The following is a 21,452-nucleotide window of genomic DNA, read 5'->3' as shown; positions in this document are numbered from 1 at the left end:
GCAATTAAATCAGAATCAGCACATTAAAGTCTCAGCATGTTTATAGCTAGAGACGAGCGAATCTACAGTAGTAAAGTGAAGTGCTTCACTCCTATCAGGATTCTGCTCATTGGCCTGCAGGGCTTTGCTGTCTGCCCTGCTCTCCTCCCTGGGTACTGGAAAAGGATGGATACAGTCCTGAGAAATTGAAAAAGTTTCCCAGGACTGGATCCATTCTTTTCCAGCACCTGGGGAGGAGCGGCACAGAGCAAAGAAGACTTTAAAGCCCACAGCCTGATAAGCAGAATGCAGATAGGAAGGAAATGCTTTGCTTCCTACTGTAGATTTGCTCATCTCTATTCATAGCCATGGAACTTCTGGGCACAGAGTGGAATTTACCACCAATCAGGTGAGCGGGTGTGCAGAAAGGTACACTCTTAACACCTTCCTTTCATTTAGTTCTTTTCTGAGAATAGATGTAATGGTTTAGAAAAGTTGCAAATTTTTACACAATGAAGTGATTGCACAAAAATGTATGACTTTTCTATATGAAAAGAGATACGTACAATGATTGTAAGTCACCCCCCCCCCCAAACAGCCCTTTAAAGATTTCTTGAATTAAATGAAGTGTTCTGCCACATTAGTTTCACATAGATCAAGGTTCAGTAATCTGTAGCCTTCCAACTATAATGAAACTACAACTTTCTTCATGAGCTGCAGCTGTGATGGGAATAGAAGAACAGCTGGAGAAACAGCAGTTGACTGCTGACTAGAGATTACAGTATAAATGAAGCTCATCAGCTGGATGCCTTAGTACACGGTGCCACTCCAGGTGCCTGGAAAAGCTGGATCCAGGTCCTAGGGAATTTCTCCCAGTTTCTCAGGGCTGAATCCAGCTTTTCCAGGCACCTGGAGAGGAGCGGCAGTTCGAAGCGGAGCGGAGTTCAAAGGCAGCTGGCTGATAAGCTGACTGCCAAGCTAATGAACTGCTTTGTTTATACTGTAAATTCACTCATCTGCTGCTCATTACTGAATAATCTCATGTATTTGCACAGAGATTGTAGTAATCACTGGTACTTTAAACCAACAAACTCCACATTTTGAGTTCAAGACTATGGCTTGAATGCTCTCTGCAGTCTACTATTCGGCTGTATCCATGTTTTTCCAGACTCCCTAGGGCTGCATCCAACTTCTTCAGACATCGGTAATCACGTGCCGAACAATCAGCACCGACCACACTAGAGCTGCGCTCATTACTAGTCACAAGCTGGTTTAATATCACTAAAAAAACCTCAGTACTAAAAAGCCCATGAAATAAAGGATAACCTCAGCTGGAAGTAAAATTGTTAAACAGCTTTTTACAGTTTATTCAAAAATGTGAGTAGTAATATACGACCCATAGGACAAGAGAAACAAAAAGGTAAGAACAAATAGCACTGTAAGCATCTGTATTGTCCTTTACATAAAGACCAGCTTAAAACATTCTCATAGAAATAGCTGGTAAGATCCAAAACGCCAAATTTCTATTGTATGCGTTGGAAAGGTGCGCACTCCTTCAGAGTGTCTTGTACGACTTTACCATAACCACCTCTTCCTGCATCATAATCTTGGCGATATTCGTCTCTGACCTATTAGGAAAAGAAATTATATACTTTACATTACAGTGTAACGTATGTATACATTGTACATCAGTGCTTCTCAAACCTTTACTAATGGAGCCTCAGCCAACAGACAAAATGATGCCTGGGCCTCACCAAACTGACCAAGAGGAAGCTGGGGCCTCACCATCTATGATAGACATCCATGCAAATATAAAAACTATTGCCTAATCTACCCTCCATTTGTCTCCTAATTTCTGCATAACATTAAATAAGTACAAAATAAGTCAATAATGTTCCTAAAGGTGCATTCACACGTACAGGATCTGCAGCAGATCTCATGCGGTGTTCACTTATATAGATTAAATATGCTGCGGATCTGCAGCAGAAAATCTGCTGCGGATCAGATGTGTGTGAAGGCACCCTAAAGCAGAGATTTTTGCAGTCAGGGAAAAGACAGTGCAATTTGTGGTCACTTTTGTGAGAACTTCCTCCCAAGCTGTGTTTTACCAGCAACTAAAGGGCACCTCATTGGTGAGGCCCGCCTCACAGTTCGAGAAGCACTGCGGTACATTATATGTACAGAAGTAAACAGAAACTGGAAAGCACCTATAATGAAATGACTCCCTATACAGTCCAAGCTTGGTAAAAAAAAAAAAAAATCTCGAGTGCATCCCTATGATTTTCTTAGGGACACATCACCACATGAGAGATTAGAGTCCTATAGGTGAGCAAGTTTACTTACGGCTAAGGACCTGAGGAAAAATATAATTAAAGTGTGTACTATTTAACCCCTTAACGACCGTATATTTACACCCTGCGCAGCAACCCCGCTCTGAACCACCGCGATCCCGGGTGCTTTATGCAGCCCAGGACCGCGGCTACTAGTAGGCACGGTCCGATCGCCATGCCCGCTAATTAGCTTTTTAAATACAGCTGTCAAAAGTTGCATTTAAAATGCCCCTCTCCCCCCCCTGACGGACTTCTAGTATAAGTGTAAAAAAATAAAATAAAAATGTTATTATTAATAAATAATCCCCCTCCCCTAATAAAAGTTTGAATCACCCCCCCTTTTCCCATTTTATAAATAAAAATAAACGAATAAATATGTTTGGTATCATCGCGTGCGTAATCGCCCAAACAATTTATTTCATTCCTGATCCCGCACGGTTAACTGCTTAAGCGCAAAAAAATTCCAAAGTGCAAAATTGCGCATTTTTGGTCACATCAAATCCAGAAATTTTTTTATAAAAAGCGATCAAGTCGCATATGCGCAATTAAGGTACCGATAGAAAGTACAGATCATGGTGCAAAAAATGACACCTCACACAGCCCCATAGACTAAAGGATAAAAGCACTATAAGCATGGGAATAGAGAGATTTTAAGGAACATATATTTTTTTTAAAAAAGTTTTAATTTTTTAAAAGCCATTAAATAAAATAAAAGTTATACAAGTTACATATCGTTGTAATCGTACAGACTTGAGGAATATATATAACAAGACAGTTTTACCCCAGGGCGAAAGGCGTAAAAACTAAACCCCCCCATGTTTTTTTTTCAATTTCACCGCACATTTCATTTTTTTCTGGTTTCGCAGTATGCTTTATGCAAAAATTCAGCCTGTCACTGCAAAGTACAATTAGTGACGCAAAAAATAAGGGCTTATGTGGGTTTCTAGGTGAAAAAATGCAAGTGCTATGGTCTTTTAAACACAAGGAGGAAAAAGCGTAAACATGGAAATGAAAATTTGGAAATTTGTCAGGTCTTTAAGGGGTTAAAGAGTTATGATTTTAAATAAATGGATTTTAATATTACCTGACCACCTGATTTTCCACGTCCATACTGTCTGCCTTCTTTAAATCCTGCATCCCAGTCTGTTCGGATGATTCTATCATCTAACCGAGTTCCATTAATAAATCTCATTGCATGTTCAGTGTCTGCTCTGGTGTAGTATCTGAGTACAATGTTAAGGCTTTAATAGGCTTACAGAAATTATCACTATTTCGAGTACCTCTCCAACACAATGCACACAGGGCACAAAGATATGCAACAACAAGCCAATGCCACCATTTAGTTCCCAGCGAGTATCTTGCGTGGGTATTTTTAATAACCACAATAATCACTAGGTGCCATACAGTTGTATACAGATGCATTTAATGCTATGCGTACCACAGTCCAAGTCAAGGTCCAAATACATAAGGTTGTTAATCATGATCCTTGGTGACTTATCAGACAAAAAAGATGCAAAGGGTCAGTTTTAACACGGACTGAAATCCAGAAGGTAAAACGCTGGAGTACTGTCTGATGGCAAAGACCTATCAGTGGAGGCACAAATGATGGTGTGAGTGAGATTAGGATTGTGTGCACGGGCTTCTAAAAACCTATGTTCACTGTTCCAAACTAACTCCTAAATACAAGGAACGGCAGTGTCTGCATAAAGAACATACTGATACACTATATGGCAACCAATGACAACTAACACATGTAAATAAAGGTGAACACTGTGTTGTGGTATCCCACTATGTTTTTGATGCATAACAAATAAGCCATGTTCCCACACAGTATTTTGTTCAGTATGTTTCAACCAAAATCAGGAGTGGATTGAAAACACAGAAAGGCTATATTTACACACTGTTGAAACTTAGTGGATGGCCGTCATTTAATGGCAATTAATTGCTGTTTTTTTAAAACAGCAACAGTTATTTTAACCCCTTCAAGACCAAGCCTAATTTCACCTAAAAGACCAGGCTCATTTTTCAAAATCTGACCTGTCTCACTTTATGCTCTTATAGCTCAGTGATGCTTTAATGTATGCTAGCGATTCTGAGATTGTTTTTTCTTCACATATGGCACTTTATATTAGTGGCAAAATTTGGTCACTACTTTGTGTGTTTTTTGTGAAAAACATCAAAATATCATGAAAAATTGAAAAAATTAGCATTTTATAAACTTTGAAATTCTCTGCTTCTAAAAAAAGAAAGTCGTATCACATAAATTAGTTACTAAGTCACATTACCGATATGTCCTCTTTATTCTGGCTTCATTTCATAAACATATTTTACTATTTTACGGTGTTACGGGGCTTAGAAATTTATCAGCAAATTACCACATTTTCGTGAAAGTTTCTAAAACTGATTTTTTTTAGGGACCAGTTCTTTTTTTAAGTTGATTTAGGAGGTTTGTATACTGAAAACCCCCATAAGTGACCCCATTTTGGAAACTAGACACCTTAAAGAATTAATCTAGGGGTATAATGAGCATTTTAACCCTACAGGGGCTGGAGGAAAGTATTCACCATTAGGCCGTAAAAAAAATGAAAAATTAAAATTTTCCAATGATATATACGTTTAGATTAAAGTTTTTCATTTTTAAAAGGAACATGAGAGAAAAAGCACCCCAAAATTTGTAACGCAGGTTCTCTTGAGTACTACGGTACCCTATATGTGGGCATAAACCACTGTATGGGCACACAGCGGGGCTCAGAAGGAAGGGAGCGGCAATTAGCTTTTCCAATGCAGATTTTGCTGAAGAAGATGCATTTGCAGAGCACCTGTAGTGTCAGCAGAGAGAAAAAAAAACCCATAAGTCACCCCATTTTAGAAAATTACACCACTTAAAGAATTCATCTTTGTGTGTGGTGAGCATTTTGACCCCACAGGTATTAGAGGAAAGTATTCAAAAGTAGACAGTAAAAATGAAAAACTTGAATTTTTCCAATAATATGTTCCTTTAGTTTGAAATTTCTCAATTTCACGAGGAACAAGAGAAAAAAACCCCATAATTTGTAACGCAGGTTCTCCTGAGTAAAAAGGTACCTCATATGTCGGTATTAACCACTGTATGGACACACAGCCGGGCTCAGAAGGGAAGGAGCGCCAATTAGCTTTTTCAATGCAGATTTTGCTGAAGAAGTTTCTGAGCGCCAGGTGCGTTTGCAGAGCCCCTGTAGTGCCAGCGGAGTAAAATCTCCCCATAAGTCACTCCATTTTAGAAAGTGCACCCCTCAAAGAATTCATCTTTGTGTGTGGTGAGCATTTTGACCCCACAGGTATTAGAGGAAAGTATTCAAAAGTAGACAGTAAAAATAAAAAACTCGAATTTTTCCAATAATATGTTCCTTTAGTTTGAAATTTCTCAATTTCAGGAGGAACAGGAGAGAACATTCACCCCAAAATCTGTAACGCCGGTTCTCCTGAGTAGAACGGTACCTCATATGTCGGTATAAACCACTGTATGGGCACACAGCAGGGCTCAGAAGGGAAGGAGCGCCAATTATCATTTTCTGTGCAGATTTTTCTGAAGAAGTTTCTGAGCACCAGGTGCGTTTGCAGAGCCCCTGTAATGTCTACAGAATAGAACCCCCCCAAAAGTCACCCCATTTCGCAAAGTACACCCCTCAAAGAATTCATCTTGGGGTAGGATGAGCATTTTGGCCCCACAGGTATTAGAGGAAAGTATTCAAAATTGGCCAGTAAAAATGAAAAACTTGAATTTTTCCAATAATATGTTTGTTTAGTTTGAAATTTCTAAATTTCACAAGGAACAGGAGAAAAAAATGTACCCCAAAATCTGTAACGCAGGTTCTCCTGAGTACAACGGTACCCCATATGTGGGCATAAACCACTGTATGGGAACACAGCAGGGTGGCTCATAAGGGAAGGAGCGCCAATTTGCTGGAGCAAAACCGCAGCTAGTAATAGTTATTAGAATAGCGCAGTTACTAAAATAAAATAAAAAATTAGATTACAGGTAATGTGGGGTGGTTACGGACAGTCTGGGGTGGTTCCGGGTAATCTAGAGGTGGTTACGGTCAACATGGGGTGGTTACGGGTAATCTGGGGTGGATACGGTCAACATGGGGTGGTCACGGGCAACCTGCTGTGGTTACGGGCAACCTGGGATGGTTAGAGGCAACTTGCTGTGGTTACAGGCAACCTGCTGTGGTTACAGGCAACGTGGGGTGGTTACGGACAGTCTGAGGTAGTTACGGGTAATCTAGAGGTGGTTACGGGCAGTCTGAGGTGGTTACGGGAAATCTGGGGTGGATACGGTCAACATGGGGTGGTCACGGGCAACCTGCTGTGGTTACAGGCAACCTGGGGTGGTTACGGACAACCTGCTGTGGTTTCAGACAATCTTGGGTGGTTACAGACTACCTGCTGTGGTTACGGGCAACGTGGGGTGGTAACGGGCAACGTGGGGTGGTTACGGACAATCTGGGGTGCTTACAGGCAACCTGCTGTGGTTACGGATAAACTGAAGTGCTAATAGGTAATCTGGCGTGGTTACGGGCCATCTGGAGGGGGTCACTGGCAATTTGGGGTGGTTAGAGGCGACATGCGGTGGTCAGAGGCGACGTGCGGTGGTCAGAGGCGACGTGCGGTGGTCAGAGGCAATCTGGGGGGTTACATGTAATCTGGCATGATTAGAGGCAACCTGGGGTGGTTATGCGCAACCTGCGGTTGTTACGGGCAACCTGGGGGGTTACAGACAATCTAAAATTGTTACGGATAGACTGAAGTGCTTATAGGTAATCTGGGGTGGGTACATGTAATTTGGGGTGGTTACAGGCAATCTGGGGTGATTACGGATAGTCTGGAGGGGGTCACTGGCAACGTGCGGTGGTTACGGGCAACATGCGGTGGTTACAGGTAATCTGGGGGGTTACGTGCAATTTGATGTGATTACGGACAACCTGGGGTGGTTACGGGTAATCTGGGGGGGGTTAGGGGTAATTTGGGAGTAAACTGCAATTATTACTATAATAAAAAGTGTGTGTTTTATTTTTTTGTATGTTTGTCACTTTTTGTACTTTATACATTCATTTTCACTGTATTACTATGATTACTGTGATATTTTCTATCACAGTAATCATAGTTCAGTGACAGAGACCAAATTTTCAGAGCTGGCTGGTTGTGGAGCGCATGCGCACTTCATAACCAGCCTGGACACCGAAGAGGAAGGAGCTCCAGGATCAGGTAATGTACAAGGGGTAGGGGGGTGACTGGGGGACGGGGGTGACAGAAGGGGTGGGGGGCGACTTGGGGGGTGGGGGGGGCGACATTCATGGCGACAGGGGATAAAAAGTGCCTGGAGCACATGGCACAAGCGATCAGCGGTATATAGTATATACCGCTGATCGCTTGTACCGGGACCCCACAGGGGGGGTCCCGATGACTGCCCCATGCTCTCCGCTACCTCCGGTGGCGGAGAGCATGGGGCTTTCATTCATTTTTACAACACGATCACTGTGAACAGACATTACTCTGTTCACAGTGATGGCGGCGGCCATCTTGGATCCGATGGCCGCCGCGGGGAGGGGGGATAGTGACTGGGGCACTAGGGGGGCTGGTCTGGGGTCTGATTTTACTTATTTCATCTCCCCCCACCGTGGATTCACGGTGGGGGGAGATGAAATACAGCGGCAGCACCGGCCTGTTAGTGACCGCCGTTTCGGCGGTCACTAAGGGGTTAATGGGGGTCAGCTGCGGGATCGCAGCTGACTCTCATTACTTCCGGGGCTGCAGTCAGATGAGAGCGGGATCGCTGTCCCTGCAGCGATCCCACTATCATCATACGTTCCTGACTGAGGGGGGCTTTATATGTAAATTCCTACTGCACGGGGCATGTGCAATAGGAACGTATATATACAGACTGCTGACGTGAAGGGGTTAACCTGTGTGTTCAATCCACTCCTGTTTTAGGTTTAAAAATACTGAGGAAAAAACATGAATTACTAACCGCTAATTGCTTTTCCTCAAAGCCCATGACGGCACCCATGGAGAGGTCCACCTCCGGCTCCTCTGGACAGGAAACAGTTCACTGGATCCATAAAAGAAGAGACCGCCCTTTCATCGCCAGTTCGTCATCAAGGAATCTCAGGAGCATATCTAAATCTTCTTTGGAAAATAAGTATATTTTCCTAGTTTATCAAAACACACATTTTTTTTTTTTTTAACTATTACTAATTTAATATCATATAATACTTCTTATATGACTATATCAATACAAAGTCTCACTAACAGTGTAAGACCAATATATACAATATTAGGGAGGGTATTAGGCAGGTGCCGTCATGGGCTTCGAGGAAAAGCAATTACCGGTTAGTAATTAATGTTTTCCCTCTCGCCCTATGACGGCACCCATGGAGACTAGAATAGGAATTACGCCTAAGGTGGGACCACTGCCTGCAATACCCTTCTCCCAAAAATTAAGTCTTCTTGAGAGGATAACTGGAGCCTATAGTGCTTAAAAAAAGGTATGGGGGGAGCTCCATGTAGCAGCCCTGCATATTTGCTCAATAGATACCGAGGCTCTCTCCGCCCAGGATGTGGCTACTGAACGGGTAGAGTGAGCCCCGAACCCTGATGGAACTTCGATACCTGCGGCTAGATATGCAGAAGAGATGGTGTTCTTAATCCACTTAGCTATCACCTGGGCAGATGCAGCCTTCCCTCTATCATTAGAGGGGTTGGGACAGAATGAGGGGAGTACCACTTCCTGGGATCTGTGGAAATCAGAAACCACCTTGGGAAGGAAGGCTGGGTCTGGAGATAGTATCACCCTATCCTCTCTAATGGACATATAGGGTTGCTGAATGGAGAAGGCTGATATTTCACCTACTCTCCTGGCAGAGGTAATAGCTAGAAGGAAGGCTAACTTTTGAGAGAGAGTCTTGATGGAGAGATCTGCTAAGGGTTCAAATGGAGCTTCTGTTAGCTGGGAGAGAACTAGATTTAAATCCCACGGTGGGAGTTTAGGCTTGATGGAAGTGAAGATTCTATCTGTCGCCCTCATGAACCTTCTAACCCAGGGATGTTCCGCCAGCTTAAAGTCAAAGAGGGAACCGAGAGCTGAAATCTGGACCCTAATAGTACTAGGCCTTAACCTCTTATTTAGACCTTCCTGTAGGAAATCTAGTACTACTGGGATATCTGGTGGAACTAATACATTAATGGGTTTATTTACAAACCTACAAAATGCTCTCCAAAAAAGAAAAAGAGCATCGAGAAGACTACAATGATTGTAGGTACTAGATAAACAATTTATAAACAATTGATAAAATCACAAGCAATAGATATATAATACTATATATAATAAACTTTCTAAAAAAGAGCATAAATGTCCCAAGGTGAATAGCTGCGATCATAGGCTGGTGTTGTGAATGCCAATCTTACTCACAGTTCATTGCGCTATCCGGCCGGATAAACAGCTAATGTTCACAGAGTCTTGTCCATGAGAATGAAGCAACCAGATGGTGTAATCCTCAGCGTGTATTCTTTCAGACGCCGTGTCGTGGCCACAGCACGTGATATCCGCACGTGATATGATTGGTTGTCTTGAACGCAAGAAAGACTCCCAGCAGAGTCGTACTAGGATCGCAGTCAAAGTAGATTAGATGGATGTATGATGGGGATAGTTGTCCACCGAATTATACTGTGCTAGACGCGTTTCGGAAACTCTTTCCATCCTCAGTAGCGAAATGGTAATTCATTATTACAGGAGACAATTTATAGTAACAAAAAAGGAGAGAGAAGGAAAAATGTAAAAAAGTAGATGGATGATTTTGGCCTGGGTCTTTTGGTATGTTCTAAAGCCCGGATCCTGTCTGTTCAACTGGAGCTCACATCTAAAAATTAATTAATCCATATAGTCAAATAAATAGAGAGACAATTCAATCAATGTAACACAAAAATAATCTAATCCACAGGAAATTCATGAATGCAATAATAAATAGTCTAAAACGCAAAAACGTAAAAAACGCATCAAAAACGCATATTGTGTGAATATAGTTCAAAAGCATAATTCACTAAAATTCACTAAAATCATTAATCTTTGTGCAAATTAATACTCATAAAGCAGATAATCCAACAGAGGACACATCATGGTGCTGATAATCAGCCTGACACATGATGTGTCATCTAATCTGGAATAAATATATACATATTTTAAAGAAAACCAAAAATCTCAAGGTCTGAGTTGAGACCATGAGGAACCAATGACTGAAATTCATAGATAGTCTTAGATTCTGATTGGGACATTTTCGTGATGTGATTGCCACCTCGCCAGTTCCTTTTAACTGTGAATAGAGCAGAGAATGACAGGCCTGTTGGGTCTTGGTTATGACATTTCTTGAAGTGTGCAGATAGTGAGTGATTCTCAAAACCAATTCTAATATTTCTAACGTGTTCTGCTATTCTTGTTTTGAGAGGCCTGATCGTCCTTCCAATATATTGCTTGCCACACGGACAGGTTATAATATAAATGACTGATTGGCTGTTACAGGTTAATAGTTCTTTTATAGGTAATTGGAAGTCATTTATGGCTGATTTCACTATCTTAGTACACTTCGGGAAGCTAGTAGTTCTACAGCTACTGCATCTACCGCATCTAAAGTAACCCTTCAGTGCTAGCCATGATTCCAATCGTATAATCGGTTGACTCATTCTCTTAGTGGTTGGGGCGACTTTTAGGCCAATGTTAGGGGCTCTTGTATATACTATTGGAGCCTTGGCTGGAAGAAAATCTGCCAAGATTTTATCCTCCTTCAACAATGGCCAATATTTTTGTACAATCTTCTCTACCTGTTTATATTGGGCATTAAATGGCAGAACAAGTTTGGCTGAACTCGTTGTCGTCGGTGGTGTCACTTTTTTTTCTAAGAAAAAAGTCTTTCTATCCATCTGTCTTGCTATATCTAAAGACTTAGTGAGTAGTTTGTCTGGATATGATTTTTCTTTCAAATCTTTAGTAAGTTGTATTGCTTCATTTTCAAACTCACTGAGTCTAGTACAATTGCGTCTAATTCTTTTGTACTGGCCCAATGGTACATTTAATAACCATCTTGGCAGATGGCAGCTTGAGTGAAGAATATATGAATTTCTTGCCATTGGCTTTTTAAAAGTAGTACATTCTAGTTTATCATTCACCACCGACACTTGCAGATCTAGGAATTCTATTGAGATGTCACTAATTGTTGGAGTGAATGTTAAATTAAATATATTCTCATTCAATTCCAAAATAAAGACATCTAGATCTTCTCTGCTGCCCCTCCACACGATCACTATGTCGTCAATATAACGTTTCCATAGGACCACGTTCAAAGTAAAAAGTTTCAAAATTCATTATATCAAGATCAACATAGTAATCAACAGAAAAACTATAAATCCGATTATCCTTCATTACATAAAGAAGAATATAATAGGAATAATTTTAGAAATAATCACAATAACAAACATTTTTTAGAAAGACGACCATTATCCCCCAGTCCGCAGAAGACCAAATATTACCCCACCAATCACATAAAACCTCATTACCATCATACCAGACCACAGTACAAAAGTCAGTACGCAACAGCGCAACAATACAGCAATCAGAACTACAACTCTACGAAAGGAATATACACACGGCAACCAGTACAGACCAAGAATTATCCATATTCAAAGACACACCAACAGACACAACCAATACCGAGATTGAGAGAATCACCACCAGTACCGGAGAGAAGACCACAGACATACCAAGGATACACCAGCCCAATTCAAATCTCTGTGAGACCAAAAAAAAAAGAGGACTAGAAATAGAAGAGGTAGAAGACAACGGAGAATTAATACAGTTAGAGGATCCACAGTCACAGAGGAAGAAAACAAACAAGAGGGAATATTAATGACAGAATCGAAAGATACAGAACCAGCAATCATTAATTTATCCACTACTATTCTTACTAAAGAACAAATGTCATTGCTGGATAAGGGACTTAAGTTTGCACCTAGTCAAGGCCTAAATAAATTTGATACATATGTAGGCATTGAAAAATATATAAGAAAATTGTGCCTACAAAAATATTTTACTAAAAAAGAATCAGTACCCATTAGAACTGAAGATGACAACTCAAATATAAGACATAAATATAAACACTCAAATATAAGGCTACGTTCACACAGAGCAAAAGGAGCGGATTACGCAAGGAAATATTTCCGCCTGAAATCAACTGACGCTGAATTCCGAGCAGAATATAAGCAGAATGTAAGCAGAATCCCTGCGTATTCTGCTAGGAAAGTGTTCAGCTCGTAATCAGCTCTTGACAAATTCAGCGCGGAATACTCGAGGAATCCGCGCTGAATCCGCATGCATTCAGCGCTGAAATTCAGCGAGTATTTGGTGAGTAAACTAGACTATACCAGAACATATACTAGAATCCTCCTCCCCCCCCTTTTCCCCATTTCCGCGCTGATTCAGCGAGTAATTTCCGCTTGTATTACGCTTGTATTCCGCGCTGAATCCGCGCTGAATCCGCGCTGAAACAGAAAATCAGAGCCCCATTGATTTGTATAGGCTTCCGCTAGCGGAAGAATGAACATGTTCATTCTTCTGGCGGAAAGCGGATTAGTTCAGTGCGGAAATTCCACTGTGTGAACTGCAGAGCAGAATTTCCATTCAACACAATGGAAATTAGCTCTGCACCTATTTTAACGGCTGAAATTTCAGCGCTGATTCAGCGCAGAAATTCAGCTGCTTTTGCTCAGTGGGAACGAGCCCTAAGACATAAATCTATGTTCTTTCCCAGACAAGAAATTGGAGGTGAAATAAGTGCATTTAGACATGCTGTTGAACATGACATTAGAAAACTTAAACCAAATAAACACTTACCTAATTTGAATAAACAAGAATTTAAAGCCATGAAAGAATTACAAAGTAACAACAATATAGTAATTCGGCCAGCGGACAAGGGGGGAGCTATTGTTATTTTAGAACAAGAAAAATATCTAAATGAATGTAATCGCCAACTAAACGATAATACTACATATAAGAAACTCGCCACAGATGCTACACACATTTTTACTAAAGAATTACAAATACTTTGTTCTAGAGCACTAGATGAGAAGATTTTATCCAAATCAGAATATGATTTTATCATAGGTACAGATAAAAAGATCCCTTTATTTTATATACTCCCAAAAATTCATAAGCACCCTACAGAACCTCCGGGCCGCCCCATTATTTCGGGGATTGGTTCACTTACCACCAATCTGTCACAATATGTGGATGAATTTTTACAACCTTACGTTAAAAAAGTCCCCTCATACCTGAAGGATACGACGGACACAATTAAGATCATTGAAAACATTGAGTGGCAGAAAGGATGGATATTATGCACACTTGACGTCAGTTCACTGTATACAGTGATAGAACATGATTTGGGTCTCCTAGCAGTATGTTTTGCACTAATGGAAGAGAAACAATTATGTGGTACTCAAATTGGTTTTTTACTAGAAAGTATACAATTTATATTAAAACATAATTATTTTATTTTATATAATTTTTTATATAAATTTATTATAATTATTATAATAATTTTTATCTTCAGATTGTTGGAACGGCCATGGGGACCAGGTTCGCCCCCAGTTATGCCAATTTATTTATGGCATTTTGGGAACACAACATCATACGACCCAAACTGGGGGGGAACCTGGTCCTATGAAAACGTTATATTGACGACATAGTGGTCGTGTGGAGGGGCAGCAGAGAAGATCTAGATGTCTTTATTTTGGAATTGAATGAGAATATATTTAATTTAACATTCACTCCAACAATTAGTGACATCTCAATAGAATTCCTAGATCTGCAAGTGTCGGTGGTGAATGATAAACTAGAATGTACTACTTTTAAAAAGCCAAATGGCAAGAAATTCATATATTCTTCACTCAAGCTGCCATCTGCCAAGATGGTTATTAAATGTACCATTGGGCCAGTACAAAAGAATTAGACGCAATTGTACTAGACTCAGTGAGTTTGAAAATGAAGCAATACAACTTACTAAAGATTTTAAAGAAAAATCATATCCAGACAAACTACTCACTAAGTCTTTAGATATAGCAAGACAGATGGATAGAAAGACTTTTTTCTTAGAAAAAGAAGTGACACCACCGACAACAACGAGTTCAGCCAAACTTGTTCTGCCATTTAATGCCCAATATAAACAGGTAGAGAAGATTGTACAAAAATATTGGCCATTGTTGAAGGAGGATAAAATCTTGGCAGATTTTCTTCCAGCCAAGGCTCCAATAGTATATACAAGAGCCCCTAACATTGGCCTAAAAGTCGCCCCAACCACTAAGAGAATGAGTCAACCGATTATACGATCGGAATCATGGCTAGCACTGAAGGGTTACTTTAGATGCGGTAGATGCAGTAGCTGTAGAACTACTAGCTTCCCGAAGTGTACTAAGATAGTGAAATCAGCCATAAATGACTTCCAATTACCTATAAAAGAACTATTAACCTGTAACAGCCAATCAGTCATTATAGTGCTTTAAAAGCACTATATTGTAATCCGTATTCTTCTTCTTCTTCTTCCAGCCATTTTTCTGCGCGTAATACAGCCCGAACCGCTTTGTGCACACACTCCGTTCAAACTGCGTTTCGAAGCCCTCGGTGGTGTGTGGTGTGCTATTTTTCGTTTCGATCGGATTTGTCGTTTTTAAGAAATTTACGTTAAACGACCCCAAATTTCCCATAGAAAATAATGGCCCATTGCAAATGGCCACACTCTAACCGCTGACAGCCAATCACAGCACATATGCAAATAGCTGAAATATAGCAGCCAATAGGAACTCTAAGGTCTCGTCATGCAATGTATCACACCATCCACAGTCACATGTCCACTATTGGCCAATAGAAGATGTAATATATGGAAGGTCCTTAACGATTTTGTCTCCCCGACATGAGTAAGATTGTCATGGTAACCGAGCAATGATCTTTACCATTATAAGTACTCAGATCGCTCTTAAAGGGACCCAGGTCACCCTTAAAGGAACGCAAGTCGCTCTTAAAGGGACCCAAGTCTCTCTTAAAGGGACGGGAGCCATGTCGCTCTTAAAGGGACCCAAGTTGCTATTAAAGGGACGGGAGCCATGTCGCTCTTAAAGGGACCCAAGTCGTTCTTAAAGGTACCCAAGTCGCTCTTAAAGTGGCGGGACCCAAGTCACTCTTAAAGGGACGGGACCCAAGTCGCTCTTAAAGGGTCCCATGTAGCTCTTAAAGGGATCCAAGTCGCTCTTAAAGGGACGGGACCCAAGTTGCTCTTAAACGGACAGGACACTCCAAAAGGTATGGGACCCATGTCGCTCTTAAAGAGACCCATGTCGCTAGAGCGAACTGGGTCCCTTTAAGAGCGGCCCGGGTCCCTTTTAAGAGCGACCTGGGTCCTTTTAAGAGCGAAATATGTCCCTTCAAGAGCGACCAAGGTCCCTTTAAGAGCGAAATTGGTCCCTTTAAGAGCAACCTGGGTCCCTTCTAGAGCAAAATATGTTCCTTTAAGAGCGACCTGGGTCCCTTTAAGAGCAAAATATGTTCCTTTAAGAGCGACGTGGGTCCCTTTAAGAGCGAAATTGGTCCCTTTAAGAGCGAAATTGGTCCCTTTAAGAGCGAAATTGGTCCCTTTAAGAGTGAAATTGGTCCATTTAAGAGCGACCTGGGTCCCTTTAAGAGCGAAATATGTCCCTTTAAGAGCGAAATACGAAATATACCCCTTTAAGAGCGACCTGGGTCCCTTTAAGAGCGAAATATGTCGCTTTAAGAGCAAAATGGGTGCTTTTAAGAGCAACCTGGGTCCCTTTAAGAGTGAAATGGGTCCCTTTAAGAGCAAAATGGGTCCCTTTAAGAGGGAAATGGGTCCCTTTAAGAGGGAAATGGGTCCCTTTAAGAGCGAAATGGGTCCCTTTAAGAGCAAAATGGGTCCCTTTAAGAGCAAAATATGTCCCTTTAAGAGCAAAATATGTCCCTTTAACAGTGACCTGGATCCCTTTAAGAGCAAAATGGGTCCCTTTAAGAGCGACCTGGGTCCCTTTAAGAGCAAAATATGTCCCTTTAAGAGCGAAATATGTCCCTTTAAGAGCGAAATATGTCCCTTTAAGAGCGACCTGGGTCCCTTTAAGAGCGACCTGGGTCCCTTTAAGAGCGACCTGGGTCCCTTTAAGAGGGAAATTGGTCCCTTTAAGAGGGAAATTGGTCCCTTTAAGAGCGACCTGGGTCCCTTTAAGAGTGAAATGGGTCCCTTTAAGAGCGACCTGGGTCCCTTTAAGAGCGACCTGGGTCCCTTTAAGAGCGACCTGGGTCCCTTTAAGAGCGACCTGGGTCCCTTTAAGAGCGACCTGGGTCCCTTTAAGAGCGACCTGGGTCCCTTTAAGAGCGATCTGGGTCCCTTTAAGAGCGATCTGGGTCCCTTTAAGAGCGATCTGGGTCCCTTTAAGAGCGATCTGGGTCCCTTTAAGAGCGATCTGGGTCCCTTTAAGAGCGATCTGGGTCCCTTTAAGAGCGATCTGGGTCATTTTAAGAGCGATCTGGGTCCCTTTAAGAGCGATCTGGGTCCCTTTAAGAGCGATCTGGGTCCCTTTAAGAGCGATCTGGGTCCCATTAAGAGCGATCTGGGTCCCTTTAAGAGCGATCTGGGTCCCTTTAAGAGCGAAATGGGTCCCTTTAAGAGCGAAATGGGTCCCTTTAAGAGCGAAATATGTCCCTTTAACCCTTTAAGGACATGGCCCATTTTCGTTTTTACGTTTTCGGTTTTTCCTCCTTGTGTTTAAAAGGTCATAGCACTTGCATTTTTCCACCTAGAAACCCACATGACCCCTTATTTTTTGCGTCACTAATTGTACTTTGCAATTACAGGCTGAATTTTTGCATAAAGTACACTGCGAAACCAGAAAAAAATTCAAAGTGTGGTGAAATTGAAAAAAAAAAACGCATTTCTTTAATTTGGGGGAAATGTGTTTTTACGCCATTCGCCCTGGGGTAAAACTGACTTGTTATGCATGTTCCTCAAGTCGTTACGATTAAAACGATATATAACATGTATAACTTATATTGTATCTGATGGCCTGTAAAAAATTCAAACCGTTGTTAACCAATATACGTTCCTTAAAATCGCTCCATTCCCAGGCTTATAGCACTTTTATCCTTTGGTCTATGGGGCTGTGTCAGGTGTCATTTTTTGCGCCATGATGTGATCTTTCTATCGGTACTTTGATTGCGCATATACGACTTTTTGATCGCTTTATATTACATTTTTTCTGGATTTGATGCGACCAAAAATGCGCAATTTTGCACTTTGGGATTTTTTTGCGCTGACGCCGTTTACCGTACGAGATAAGGAATGTGATTAATTAATAGTTCGGGCGATTACGCACGCGGCGATAGCAAACATGTTTATTTATTTATTTATTTGTTTACTTTTATTTAAAACCTGGGAAAAGGGGGGTGATTCAGACTTTTATTAGGGGAGGAGGCTTTTTACTATTAACAACACTTTTTTTTTTTTTTACACATATACTAGAAGCCCCCCTGGGGGACTTCTAGTATATACACTTGGATCTCTCATTGAGATCTCTGCAGCATAGATATGCTGCAGAGATCCATGAGATCGGCACTCGTTTGCTTTCGGCTGCTGCAGCCGAAAACGAACGAGTGCCGAGCCGAGGACGGCGCCATCTTGGACGCGTCCCCGGCCGGCATCAGTAACGGAGATCGCTCCTCCGGGACAAGGTCCCGGAGGAGCGATCTCCCCCACTAGACCCCAGGGAAACGTTGCCTCCGGTAATCGGAGGCAGCTGTCAACTTTGACAGCTGCCTCCGATTAGCTAATTAGCGGGCACGGCGATCAGACCGTGCCCGCTAATAGCAGCGGTCCCGGGCTACTCGCGGCACCCGGGATCGCGGCACTTCAAAGTGCAAGTGAGGACATATGACGTACGCATACGTCGTATGTCCTTAAGAGGTTAAGAGCGAAAAATGTCCCTTTAAAAACAAAATGGGTCCCTTTAAGAGTGACCTGGGTCCCTTTAAGAGCGAAATTGGTCCCTTTAAGCGTGAAATTGGTCCCTTTAAGAGTGACCTGGGTCCCTTTAAGAGCGACCTGGGTCCCTTTAAGAGCGAAATGGGTCCCTTTAAGAGCGAAATGGGTCCCTTTAAGAGCAAAATATGTCCCTTTAAGAGCAAAATATGTCCCTTTAAGAGCAAAATATGTCCCTTTAAGAGCAAAATATGTCCCTTTAAGAGCGACCTGGGTCCCTTTAAGAGCGAAATTTGTCCCTTTAAGCGTGAAATTGGTCCCTTTAAGCGTGAAATTGGTCCCTTTAAGAGCGACCTGGGTCCCTTTAAGAGCGACCTGGGTCCCTTTAAGAGCGACCTGGGTCCCTTTAAGAGCGAAATATGTCCCTTTAAGAGCGAAATGGGTCCCTTTAAGAGCGAAATGGGTCCCTTTAAGAGCGAAATGGGTCCCTTTAAGAGCGAAATGGGTCCCTTTAAGAGCAAAATGGGTCCCTTTAAGAGCGACCTGGGTCCCTTTAAGAGCAAAATATGTCCCTTTAAGAGCAAAATATGTCCCTTTAAGAGCAACATGGGCCCCTTTAAGAGCGACCTGGGTCCCTTTAAGAGCGATATTGGTCCCTTTAAGCGTGAAATTGGTCCCTTTAAGAGTGAAATTGGTCCCTTTAAGAGCGACCTGGGTCCCTTTAAGAGCGACCTGGGTCCCTTTAAGAGCGACCTGGGTCCCTTTAAGAGCGACCTGGGTCCCTTTAAGAGCGACCTGGGTCCCTTTTAGAGCGAAATATGTCCCTTTAAGAGCAAAATGGGTCCTTTTAAGAGCGAACTGGGTCCCTTTAAGAGTGAAATGGGTCCCTTTAAGCGTGAAATTGGTCCCTTTAAGAGCGATCTGGGTCCCTTTAAGAGCGAAATGGGTCCCTTTTATGAGCGAAATGGGTCCCTTTAAGAGCGACCTGGGTCCCTTTAAAAGCCATTTGGGTCCCTTTAAGTGCAACGGGGGCTCTTTAAGAGCGACCTGGGGCCCTTTTAGAGTGAAATTGGTCCCTTTAAGAGTGATCTGGGTCCCTTTAAGAGCGAAATGGGTTCCATTAAGAGAGACCTGGGTCCCTTTAAGAGCGACCTGGGTACCTTTAAGAGCTACCTGGGACCCTTTAAGAGTGATCTAGGTACCTTTAAGAGCGACCTGGGTCCCGTTAAGAGCGACCTGGGTTCCGTTAAGAGTGACCTGGGTCCCTTCAAGAGCGAAGGGACCCACGTCGCTCTTAAAGTGACCCAGGTCGCTGCTAAAGGGACCCATGTCGCTCTTAAAGGGACGGGAGCCAAGTTGCTCTTAAAGGGATGGCACCCAGGATTAAAGTTAAATGGAAGTCACTGGTAAAGGGGCGCTCTTTTCAAGCACTATGTATTTCCCTGGAAATGCAAATCTAGTTATAGTGCTTGAAAAGCACTATATTGTAATCCGTATTCTTCTTCCAGCCATTTTTCTGCGCGTAATACAGCCCGAACCGCTTTGTGCACACACTCCGTTCAAACTGCGTTTCGAAGCCCTCGGCGGTGTGTGATCTATTTTTCGTTTCGATCGGATTTGTCGTTTTTATGAAATTTACGTTAAACGACCCCAAATTTCCCATAGAAAATAATGGCCCATTGCAAATAATGGCCACACTCTAACCGCTGACAGCCAATCACAGCACATATGCAAATAGCTGAAATATAGCAGCCAATAGGAACTCTAAGGTCTCGTCATGCAATGTATCACACCATCCACAGTCACATGTCCACTATTGGCCAATAGAAGATGTAATATATGGAAGGTCCTTAACGATTTTGTCTCCCCGACATGAGTAAGATTGTCATGGTAACCGAGCAATGATCTTTACCATTATAAGTACTCAGATCGCTCTTAAAGGGACCCAGGTCACCCTTAAAGGAACGCAAGTCTCTCTTAAAGGGACGGGAGCCATGTCGCTCTTAAAGGGACCCAAGTCTTTCTTAAAGGTACCCAAGTCGCTCTTAAAGTGGCGGGAACCAAGTCACTCTTAAAGGGAAGGCACCCAAGTCGCTCTTAAAGGGTCCCATGTAGCTCTTAAAGGGATCCAAGTCGCTCTTAAAGGGACGGGACCCAAGTTGCTCTGAAACGGACAGGACACTCCAAAAGGTATGGGACCCATGTCGCTAGAGCGACCTGGGTCCCTTTAAGAGCGGCCCGGGTCCCTTTAAAGAGCGACCTGGGTCCTTTTAAGAGTGAAATATGTCCCTTCAAGAGCGACCAAGGTACCTTTAAGAGCGGAATTGGTCCCTTTAAGAGCAAAATTGGTCCCTTTAAGAGCAAAATTGGTCCCTTTAAGAGCAAAATTGGTCCCTTTAAGAGCAAAATTGGTCCCTTTAAGAGCGACCTGGGTCCCTTTAAGAGCGACCTGGGTCCCTTTAAGAGCGACCTGGGTCCCTTTAAGAGCGACCTGGGTCCCTTTAAGAGCGACCTGGGTCCCTTTAAGAGCGACCTGGGTCCCTTTAAGAGCGACCTGGGTCCCTTTAAGAGCGACCTGGGTCCTTTTAAGAGCGACCTGGGTCCCTTTAAGAGCGAAATTGGTCCCTTTAAGAGGGAAATTGGTCCCTTTAAGAGCGACCTGGGTCCCTTTAAGAGCGAAATGGGTCCCTTTAAGAGCGAAATTGGTCCCTTTAAGAGCGAAATTGGTCCCTTTAAGAGCGAAATTGGTCCATTTAAGAGCGACTTGGGTCCCTTTAAGAGCGAAATATGTCCCTTTAAGAGCGAAATATATCCCTTTAAGAGCGACCTGGGTCCCTTTAAGAGCGAAATATGTCGCTTTAAGAGCAAAATGGGTCCTTTTAAGAGCAACCTGGGTCCCTTTAAGAGTGAATGGGTCCCTTTAAGAGCAAAATGGGTCCCTTTAAGAGCGATCTGGGTCCCTTTAAGAGCAAAATGGGTCCCTTTAAGAGCGAAATGGGTCCCTTTAAGAGCGACCTGGGTCCCTTTAAGAGCAAAATATGTCCCTTTAAGAGCGAAATATGTCCCTTTAAGAGCAAAATATGTC

The 21,452-nt window shown here is 42.4% G+C and overlaps 1 protein-coding gene across 1 annotated transcript in view; it reads right to left on the bottom strand.

The window, feature by feature from the left end:
• Positions 1–1,121: 1,121 nt before the first annotated feature.
• The window catches only part of LOC138794868 (nuclear cap-binding protein subunit 2), a 35,896-nt gene continuing 15,565 nt past the window's right edge, over positions 1,122–21,452 (bottom strand). Inside the window, exons 3-4 of the mRNA XM_069973791.1 lie at positions 3,394–3,532; positions 1,122–1,607 (exon numbers count right to left, since the gene is read on the bottom strand). Coding sequence (XP_069829892.1) covers positions 1,503–1,607; positions 3,394–3,532 — 244 coding nt within the window. The 3' untranslated portion in view covers positions 1,122–1,502. The remainder of the gene's footprint in view (positions 1,608–3,393; positions 3,533–21,452) is intronic.

This window comes from Dendropsophus ebraccatus, chromosome 6 (genome assembly GCF_027789765.1).
Source record: "Dendropsophus ebraccatus isolate aDenEbr1 chromosome 6, aDenEbr1.pat, whole genome shotgun sequence".
NCBI lineage: Eukaryota > Metazoa > Chordata > Amphibia > Anura > Hylidae > Dendropsophus > Dendropsophus ebraccatus.
This window is presented reverse-complemented; position numbering and strand designations above follow the sequence as displayed.